Source organism: Bombus flavifrons, chromosome 17 (assembly GCF_040668555.2).
Source record: "Bombus flavifrons isolate JBK064 chromosome 17, iyBomFlav1_principal, whole genome shotgun sequence".
NCBI classification, from domain to species: domain Eukaryota; kingdom Metazoa; phylum Arthropoda; class Insecta; order Hymenoptera; family Apidae; genus Bombus; species Bombus flavifrons.
In genome coordinates, this window is record NC_138458.1 from 6,880,968 (window position 1) to 6,892,037 (window position 11,070).

The 11,070-nt window shown below is 25.7% G+C and overlaps 2 protein-coding genes across 5 annotated transcripts; one reads left to right on the forward strand and one right to left on the reverse strand.

Moving 5' to 3' along the window:
• The first annotated feature begins 85 nt into the window (after positions 1-85).
• Positions 86-3,165, forward strand: RpS30 (ribosomal protein S30). Of its 2 annotated transcripts, none has more exons than XM_069130508.1 (5): positions 86-149; positions 558-643; positions 1,450-1,585; positions 2,137-2,192; positions 2,950-3,165. In XM_069130508.1, the coding sequence occupies exons 2-5, from the start codon at positions 569-571 to the stop codon at positions 3,079-3,081; spliced, it is 399 nt and encodes a 132-aa protein (XP_068986609.1). In that variant the 5' UTR covers positions 86-149; positions 558-568; the 3' UTR covers positions 3,082-3,165. The 2 variants fall into 2 exon arrangements, with proteins under 2 accessions (XP_068986609.1, XP_068986610.1); XM_069130509.1 differs by having other exon boundaries at positions 93-176.
• A 356-nt stretch (positions 3,166-3,521) lies between these two features.
• hop (tyrosine-protein kinase hopscotch) lies at positions 3,522-10,647 on the reverse strand. 3 transcript variants are annotated; one of them, XM_069130506.1, is made up of 12 exons: positions 10,401-10,647; positions 9,747-10,045; positions 9,153-9,512; positions 8,051-8,254; positions 7,682-7,962; positions 7,275-7,599; positions 6,700-7,089; positions 6,035-6,411; positions 5,769-5,926; positions 5,315-5,599; positions 4,865-5,202; positions 3,522-4,792 (listed from the first exon to the last, which is right to left on the reverse strand). In XM_069130506.1, exons 1-12 carry the CDS (start codon positions 10,500-10,502, stop codon positions 4,459-4,461), a joined length of 3,453 nt encoding a protein of 1,150 aa, XP_068986607.1. In that variant the 5' UTR covers positions 10,503-10,647; the 3' UTR covers positions 3,522-4,458. The 3 variants fall into 3 exon arrangements, with proteins under 3 accessions (XP_068986607.1, XP_068986608.1, XP_068986606.1); XM_069130507.1 differs by having other exon boundaries at positions 3,524-4,792; positions 5,769-5,965; positions 9,747-10,023; positions 10,401-10,630; XM_069130505.1 differs by having other exon boundaries at positions 3,525-4,792; positions 5,769-5,965; positions 10,401-10,646.
• Positions 10,648-11,070: the final 423 nt, after the last annotated feature.

Here is an 11,070-nt window from a genome sequence, read left to right on the forward strand (position 1 = left end):
AATCGATTAATCGTTTTGTTGTAGGATATCGATAGGATGTATCGATAGTTCTTCATAACTTCCGACAACTTCAACATAAGGATCCCGTTAGTCAGTATTGCGTCGCTTGCAAGCATAAATTTTCGCGTTTCCTCATTTTAGTGTGATAGGTATTGTTAAAGCGTTGATTTATTAAATTACAGTATTTTTATAACTATATTTGATATTAGTTAGAATGTTTTTTTAAGAAAAACAACTATTTTAAAATTAAATATGGTTCTTTTAGTAACACGTGTTAATCTTAGTCATTCGTCCTTTGTGTGATCAGTTCGTACAAGTTTGTAGTTTATACGTACATATTTTTGATTAATTGATATGAAATGTATAATTATTTTCAACATTTATATTTCCTTAAATATATTTTATGTTAATTGAATTATAGCATTATATCTGTAGACAGGCATATATATTCATAATTGCTCATAGGTTAATTAATAATAAAGTAGAATTTCATATAAAATAAATATCTTAGATTGATATTAATTATTTTCTTAAAATATTAAATTATGTTTTTGCAGATACTGTAAACATGCAGTTACACATCAGAGGTGAACATACAACTGTGGTCGAGTCACATGAAAATGAGACCATTGCAGACATAAAGGTATGGTAGAAAAAATAGTAATATTGTTATTGTAATTAGTTTATTACAGAATTTAATTTGATACAATATGTTTTCTGAAATATGCTCTTTGAAATAAGAAAAGAATCTTTTTGTTTCATATATATTTATATATTATAAGTGAAAGGTCTTTATTTACATTAATTAAAAAATAATTTGAAATATATTATCTTTTATTACAATATTCTATTGACAATATTTTTATTTTTAAAAACGCAAATAATTTTCAATAATTCAAATTAATGTATATATAATAAAATTATTTATAGATAGGTAACATTATTTTCCTGTCTTTTGGGCTTTAAAAGGGGGTTGGCATGTAATATAAATAACTATTTTATATATAATATATAATTATTATGTATGTATAAAATCGATAATATTATCTTGATATGTATTTAATCATTTGCGTCGCAATGATAATCTGGAGTCTAAGCTTTATGCCTCTGGAACGAGCAACGACGCAATATCAAATGACAAACTTATGAGCTGGTGGTCAAATAAATCTTTCATTGAACACCATTCGCGAATGTATGTCAACAGTTATACGAATTAAAGAAACTTTGAAATTTTTAAAGGAAGTAATATTGATATGTGATAAGGCAATTAAACACTCTTGTTTATAATATAGTGATAACGATATAATTTTCTTTTGTATTCTTTAGTATCTTATCACTATAGTAAATATTTTAAAAGTGCTTTAGGTAAATAATACTATTTGCTGTGAAGTGATGAAAGATTAGATTCTAGAGCCTTTAATAATTAAAATTTATTTTAATTTTTTCCAGAGAAAGATTGTTGAGACAAAGGGTGCTGTAAATACAGAATTTAACTTGTATTGTTCTAGTCTCTTATTAGAAAACGATGCTTTAGTTGGAGATCTTACATCAAATGTTCTAGAATTAACAGTTTCTCTTCCTGGTGGTAAGTTTTGACAACTAAGAAAATTTTTATTCTTTTTGAAATTTATATATTATTAGGGATGTGGGAAATATCTGGGATTTTAAGAATTTAGAGAACCTGAACATCATTTTGAGATTAGTTTGCATACAACTATGTTATGGGATGGGCAGACACTGTATTTGCATTTATTGTAATTCATAGACTTCCTGAGCTGTAAGTATTATATGCTTAATTTAATTTTTTTTATGAGAATCACATACTGTCGAAAACTATTGTAAGTATCTATCTAAGTAATTAAAAGTTACTTTTATGTGTTATATTAATAGTTTGAAACTATTGTCAGAAACAATATATTAATATAAGACATGTTGTTAAATATCTATCTTAAGATAGTCTCAAACCTTGATTCAAATTCTCAAAATTCTTGGAAATCCCTATATTTTCAAAATCTCAAGATGGTTTCAGGAATCAGACTCTACGTTTTCGTACACCTCTAGATATTATTGATCTTTAAGTTTACAAATATAAAATTATTTTAACATAAATAATCAAGTATTACTTTAATTTTTAAGGTAAGGTCCATGGATCTTTAGCGCGTGCTGGAAAAGTAAAAGCTCAAACTCCAAAGGTAATTAAGTCATACAATATATAATTAAGGAAAAATAGATATTATAGACTAATGTACTAAATTCTAAAATCAACTTAAATAACATCTTATCATCTATCCAAATATACATCTATCATATAAAACAATCAATAATTGGCATGCTACACACATTGATTCTACATTGTAAGACAATCCGGTATCGACGTACATAACACACATTCCTTTGTTAATTTTTAAAATGATTAAAACATTCGTAAGAAATATACAATTTAAAGTCACATTTTACATCAGAATATTAACTGTACCAATACAATATTTTTGATGTCATATGATAAACATATTCACTTTATATAATTATTGAACTCGAACTTTTTATTGAAAAATATTTTTCTTCTTTTTTTTTGTTTCAAAAATACTATCATATGGTGAATTCATGTAGAAAGAAGTTAAACTTCAGATATATCAAGAAAAATTATATATTGACAAGGACTCGGATAATCAGCAACTATCTTGGTTTTATCAATTAGAAAATCATAGAATATTTCATTGTAGAAAGAATTTATCGATTATTTTGATTAGAATCAACAGTATGATTGAAAGAAAAGAATGAATATATCTCTTTCCAACAATACTCTTTGAAATAATCACTAGGACAAGTATTATAGAAAATATCACGCATAGAAAGCAGAAATTATAATGAATGTTTCAATTTTCATAAATTTGCCTTATTACATTTTTTTTTTAAATATTATTTCAAATATTCTTTTCCATTACACAGGTGGAGAAACAAGAAAAGAGTAAAAAGAAAACAGGTCGAGCTAAAAGGCGGATTCAATACAATCGAAGATTCGTTAACGTGGTTCAAACTTACAGTCGTCGACGTGGACCGAACGCTAATTCAAATTCATAATTATATGCATATATATTTATATATATGTATATATACATATATACATCGTGTAATTATGAAAACGAAATAAAAAATTAAATGTAACCATTTCTTTATTTATTTCTTACTCTTTGTAATTGTATTAGCATTTATAGAATATTTCAATATATTACAGTGACAATTCAATTGAAAGTTTAAAACTTCATTTCAATTGTTTGATATTAAAATTTTTAATATTAAACAGAGTTATTCATCAATGTAATAAAATTTTTATAAAAATACTATGTAGTCCTAATTAAAAAGCATTTAGTTTATATTAAAAAATTTCCGAAATATTTTGATTGAAAATATTTACAAAGGATAAACAAATATTAAGACTACAAAATAAGTTTTAAATTTCCTTGACAAGAACATATTACATAGTTTACAAAAATTACATATACATATGTACAGATTTTAGATAAGATTATTTTAAGTATACATATATCTTAACTTTTGTAACACTATGTGTACGCTTGTGTAATATTATATGTAGATATACATATATTAGATAAATATACACATATATTTCAGAAATAAACTTTTCTACGAAAGAGATCAATTAAATTTGTGCTTAAAAATTAAAATCGTGAAAAGGCGTATTAATTTTCTTTCAATATTAACAAACTACAGTAATACATAATATATTATACGAACTTTACTTATTTAGGCTTAATTCTTAATGATACTGTAATTAATATACCAATTCAACAAATCTTTCAATGTTTATTGTATTAAACATATGTATGATTGCAGTTACTTAACTTTTACAAATATTATTTTTTCATCTTAATCTCAATTTTGTGATATAATTAATGAAATGATCATTTATTTCTTACAAAAAGCAAAGATACTAATTTTTTTACAATAAGTATTTACTTGTATGTAAAAAGAACTCCTATATATACATATACACAAGGAAAGAATTCTGTGGAATTCATTCTACTTTATACTAAATTGTATCTCTTTACAAATTCACAATTTAAATTTACTTTCGTAATGCTAAAGTAAATAATATATGACAACAGGAAATAGGTACATTAATACCTTCCTCTTTGAATAATTACAACAATTACTTATAATAATAATTTCATATAAATTTTTTAATTAAGGTCAAGTCATACTCTAAGTAAAACATACCAATTTGCATATTTACTTAATTATTAAATTTGAATTAATATATTGCTATTTAATGTTCATAAATTTGAAAAAGTTCAATTTAACTTTGACAAATAGATATACCAAAGTTCCATAAATTAGTAAAATTAAAATTGTACAAATTTTTTACATAATTTAAAGTTAAAATTGCCTAACTTACACTTAATTTCATATGTATTTTTTATTTTCTATCTTTGCTTTTTAGTATTGAGCAAGAAGATCTTTAATATCCTTGCAAAGAGTTGCAAAATCTGGTCTCTGATGGCTTTGTAAATGCCAGCAAGGATACATGAGCTTTACATAAATTGCTTGTGGACAGGTAGACGGACAAGGAAGACGAGTACCTCTTTCTAATGCAGCCAACAATTCAGTACTTCCTTTTTCTTGTTCATTTTGAAGACGGTCTATACTTGAATCAAGGCCGGGTAAACGTGGTTCTTCTCCAAAGCCAAATGTTTCGTACATTGTCACACCAAATGACCATACATCTGATCGAGTAGAAAATTTTCCATCTCTAATACTTTCTGGAGCATACCTTAAAAAGAAAGGCTTTCTAGAATAGAATAGAAACTCAAGAACACATAAATTCGTTATATCTGTAGAGTACCATTTAATAGGAAGGCCTCGATCAGTTTGTAAAATGTAGTAATCATTTTTTCCAGTAACTTGAGCTAGTCCAAAATCACTGATTTTAACTTTATTTTCATCTGCAACTAAAATGTTTCTTGCAGCAAGATCTCTATGAACAATACTCATACTACCTAAATAATCCATTCCTGTTGCAATATCTAAAGCAAACCCTAATAGTCTTTTATGAGTCAATTCTTGTTTGTGAATTGTTAGATAACTTTGCAATGAACCATGTTTTACATATTCCATTACCAAACAAACTTCAGGTTCTGATATTACACCGAGAATTTCCACTACATTTGGATGTTTCAAGGTCTGCAATTTCATTTGATTAATATCTATTACAGTTCTATTACAGTAATATTGCAATATTAATATTAAATTGCACAAAAAATAAATTAAAAGTTAACTGAATCATTAAATTAACCTTCATTATAGCAATCTCTCTTTCAAAGTCTCTTATATCTGCTTCAAGTGCTCTTGTTTTCAATTTTTTTATAGCAACTTGTTGTGGTTCAATATCTTTCCCATTTTCTCTTTCCAAAGTACCTCTATAAACTTCCCCATAAAAACCTTGACCGATTCTGCCTTGCAGAATTATATTACAATCGATATCTAATTCATAAATGCCTCGCATTTGACCTAAAGAACCATTGCTACTTCTTCCAGATCCACAATCTTCTCCTGTTCCAGGTTCATTTCTTCCCATTACCTATTTTTATATTAATATTATGTGTTAAGTTTATTATAATTAATTAAAACCATTAATTTTTAGAAAACACAATTTGGTTAAATTATTTTTATTTTTTAGACTTATAAGTCACAACTATTAAATTTAAATGTTGAAATATATTCAATCAATTAGTTTATTATTTTATTACCTCGCCTAAATCACCAGGGTGTCCTATTCGCAGAGCTTGAGTGGAGTGTTCAATACAGTTCATGTTAGGAATGTTATTTTGAGAAATTGAACACCCTTCTGAATCTCTTCTTGCATTAGATAACCAACCTAAATATGCAGAGAGGTCTTCTGTACTGCCTACATAATTATCATTGGTGTTAATTAAACTTTGTATGCCTAAAATTTAAATAAAATAGATTTTTAAATTTTGTTAAAACAATGTTACTATAGCAAAGAAACTCTTACTATCATCAGTGCCATTCCATTGAAGACTTGTATTGTCTGTAGAAAGACTACTACTTCTTGATTCACTATTTATTGACCTATTATCACTGGAGTCAGAGTTATCTTGCTCAAATTTTTTCAATTCAGGAGTAAATGTTTTAGGGAAAGCTGTTGCGTACGTATGACTTCTGCGAGAATTGTATACTTGATACAGAATTTGATTAATGTCTCTCATAATTGCTTGAGGTTGTTTTCTAGAACCACTTGAATCTCCCCAACATTCAAGCATCAACCTATATACGTCCATAGGACAACCATTTGGAATAGGTAAACGTTTCCCAGATTCATAATATTTTTTCATAATAGCAGTATTTCGGAATTCTTGTAATGTGGCTCCCCTAGGATTAAATAGCACAGACACATATTAAATTTTATTTTTATAAATTTTACTTTTATTTGTTAAATGAATGCTAAATCAATGCTAAATCATAATTGGACTTATAAAATATTTGTGATAAATTACTATATTATTAAACACACGTATTTTATAATTTATGCTATTAAAACAAGTTTATTTTATTTACTACATAGTTTTATACTATGAAAACAATTCTATGACTAAACTAAATCAAAATTATAATGAAATAACAAAAGATTTGTAGATTTTGTTTATTAAAAAGCTTTACCTAGCAAATATTTGCCAAATTGTTGTTCCAACAGCCCAAACATCTGCCTGAAAACTATGTCTAGCCAATTCTGGATCATTATAAGTTTCTGGAGGTAACCAGTGAATATCTGTTTCTGTATATACAAATATTCCTGGATCGGCAAGTTTTACAACAAAACTATTATTAGTATGGGCATGTACTAGCAGTTTATTGCATCTAATGTTACCATGAACTACACCATTCTCTTCAAGATGCCAAAGAGCAGTGGCTAAACAAGCTGTTGCTTCTACCATATCTACAGTTTTGATAGTTTGAGAAGAAGAACTACGTAAATATTCATCAAGAGAGCCATGTCGTACCAATTCCAGAAGCATCCCAATGGATGGTGTTACTGTTAAACCATATAATCTAATACAACATATAAAGTCATTGTAGTATAAATATGATATACATAAATTTAAAAACGTTACTAATATTTGTTATACTATAACTTAAGATATTTTAATTATTACATTATTTCATATAATATTAAAATATAGGAAATTATGATTTATATTTATTTTATGTGCCAATCTATTCAAAATGTTATTCACCTTACAACAGCGTTTGAACGCAATAGGGACCATTTTCCAACAAGTTCCAAAAATTCTTTTGTAAAATGTATTTCTTCTTCTTGTTTTAAAATTTTCAGAGCAACTTCTAATTTTTTTCCTTTAGTTAATCTCCAAATTGCTCTATAAAGAGCTGTTGGTGAATATTGTTGAATCCTAGTAGTTTTTAAAAAAGGTTTGTAAATTTCTAACTGATTTTGAGGTACACAACGAGGTCCAGTTTCTAAAACTGAAGCAACTATTTGCTCATCAGCTGCAACTTCACTAACTGCACTTTCAGGAGCACAAAGTAATAATGATGATTTATCTAAAAAAGCAAGTTAATTCTTTCTCTTACTAACATTATTACTACAGATCAAAATAAAACTAAAAAAACGTTCTTAATTTACCATATTCTGATGGCGGTAAACATTCTGAAAGATATGGCTGTCCTTCGGAATCTTGGAAAGATAAGACACATTGTGCCAATGTATTGTATCGACTAGAAACACCAGTAATAGTGAAATCATCTGATTCAATCCTTTCTTCTATTCTCTTTGAAAATAATTTTCCTTCCTTATTGCATGCATCTAAATAATATACATTGTACTCTGTTTCACTCTCTCTAAGTATATAAGAACCTGGTTTATTAGCACGCTTTTGTTGGAGTTTCATATATGAAAATTCTTGCCTAAAATAAAATTTTAATGTTATGTTCTTATACTTTTATAAAATTTTATACTGTAACACTATATTAAATTAAGTAAATGAAATCTTACCCAACTGGACCATGACATTTTAATTTATGTAACCTTTCTAAAGAAGGGGTGACAATTTCTCCACATAAATTAAATGTCCATTTAACTGCTAGGCGATAGTAACCATCCAGAGCAGAAACAAAGGACACTAAAATTGCATTGTTCAAAAATATTAAGTATGAAGGTATACCATTCTTTCTTGATATTTCCACTGTGTTATCTTGTCTAGAAAATAATAGAAATATTAAAATTTGAAGTACTGAAATATTACAAACAAAAAAGTGTTAATTATAATATTATATTAAGATGTTCAGTGCTCAAAGGAAAAGAATTTTAGTTAAATTTTATTACGTTAAGTTTCAATATTTAAGAGAAAACTAGTAGTAGTACTAAATTTGATTTTTAAGTTTTCTTTACATTTAATTTACTTAGATAGTATATTTAAGAATATTATACAATATTCTAAATTGTATACCACCAATGGACTATGTGCTACGCAAAATGTTAATAAGTATTTTATATAAAATTTACACATTTTATTATATAATCTTAATGAATTGAATGCAAACTTTTTTTTCTTAAGAAAGGATATTTTTATTATAATACGTCATAGTTTCAAATCAAATTTAATTTCTATAATAATCGTACGACACAGAAATTGCGAGTATGAATAAACAACAATTATAATTTTATATCAACAAGATTTATAAGAACAAGAACTATTTTTACTAAGAAATATTGCTTTTTACTAAGAAAAAAAAGGAAACTATTTCTACAGATAAAGATAATATTTTTAATTTTCTTTAAAAATAAAATATACAAAAATATATATAAACGATAATAATATAATGTATTCAATTGTAATATATTAAATACAATTTACAAACAAATATTTCTTATGAAACGATAGTATCCTCTATCTTATTCTTTCTGTAGACAATTGAATAGTAAACTACTGAATAATAAAAAATATTTGAGTATAAAAATATTAAGGATTGACTTCATTATAATGCATAATACAGTTTCTACTACAAAAAGACATTTTTCTGATAAAAAATGTAAAAATTACGTTTAAATCTTGTTTCTAATATTTATCTATTATATTTAACAATAAATTTAAGACCTTATAGAAACAAAACATAAATCTTCAATTGCACATAATGTAATCCATGGATTAGTAATTGTTTCACAATATTTTACTTCATCAAAATTGACTCTTAAAGTAATTTTTGCTGGAGGATCTTGAAGACCTCTATCCATTAAAGCTTCATACTCTTCATATGGGTAATTTGGTGCCATACATTCAAATTGTTTCAAATACTGTTCTTTAACATAATTTGCATCATATCCAGATATTTTACGAAGTGCATTCTGAATTGGTTTTTTAATAAAAAATGCATGACGCTTTATACATTCTTTAGGAATATATTTTCTGTATTCCGCTTGCACTGTTTCTCTTGATATTTTTTTTTCTAACATCACTCTATAAAAAGACAACAAAAATTGAATTAATGTTTTACAAAACTTGAACTTTATTTAATTAATAACACCCATACCAGAATCAAAAAGCAAATTAATTGAAATAATAATTCTTACAAATTCCATATTTATAAAAATATTTCATAAATAACAATATAAAATATTTCTATATTACACTAAAAATGAAAATATAAATAAATAAATCATTAAGTGATTGAATTAAATACATTATACAAACCTATACATATCACTAACACCAAGACCAATTAATTCTTGTTTATGTCTTTCATAAACAATGTCTGGTACGTTACTTTCCATAACATCTGAACGTGCCTGTTGAAAATAATAATCGTAGGCTTTTATGTCAACCTGCTTCAGTCTATGTAAGCTTGAAGGTTTAAATCTTAACCGAAAGTCATATTTGCTTTTATCTTTCATTTCCAGGGGGTATGCTGATGGATACCAAAGTTTCGTATAATGATCTCTAAGAGTAAAAAGATGCCTGGCTACTGGACCTATACCAAGAGATTTACAGGCCTAAAAAATGATTCTTTATGTAAATAAAAATGCAAATTTAAATATTTGCTAAAATAAATAGGATAAATTTAATTTAGAAAGTTGTTATTATATTCTTGTACACGTTACATTACATTTTTTATTAAGTCTAAGTTTCATCAAAATTTATATTAGATCTTTAAACAGTTTAAGTCAAAAATAAATTTTAATTCAATTTTAATTTCACTCAACACACACATTCAAGTTTAATTGATATTTGCAAAATATCAATAAAACTATTCAATATCTTGTAAAATTCTAAATAAAATATTCATTTAACCTCAAAATAATAAGAAATAGAATTATGAGGAAATATAGCTTTTTAAAATTATTTTACCTTAATACAAAGGTCTTCAATTGTTTGTCCATAAGTAATTGTAAGAGATAATTCCTTGTCTTCACTCGCAACATAAACGATCGCTGAACAATCGTTTTCCATTGTTAATACAGTTATACGTTCTTTTCACATTTTGTTACTTCAGTTGCTCATAGTATATTGTTTATTTACAATGCGAGTTTGGAGTTTGCATTAACACGCATGCACGGGTGTATATGACCACGACCGTGCGCGCATGGCAATGAAAACGAATGAATGAATATGATCATACATATATGTATATAACAACAATATACATACTTATATACAGTACTTATATACAGACCATAAATATATAAAATTAATTGAATATTTCAATTTATTTACGTAATAAATAATTTTGTTGACAATAAAATTTTACAAACATAAATTATTTATATATATGATAGAGGGTTAGATTAACAATAAAGTGATAATTATATTTAAATTATACAAAATAATTTTATTCATATAAATCGAACTTGGTATATAGATTGTGATTTTCACTTATTTATTTAAATATTGGTACAATGATATAAACTTTCAACCGATGCAATTTTGTTTAAACATTTAATATCTACGAACATATAGTTAAATAATATAAAATATAAATTTACTCAATTACCTTAAATTATTTAATTTATATATTAAA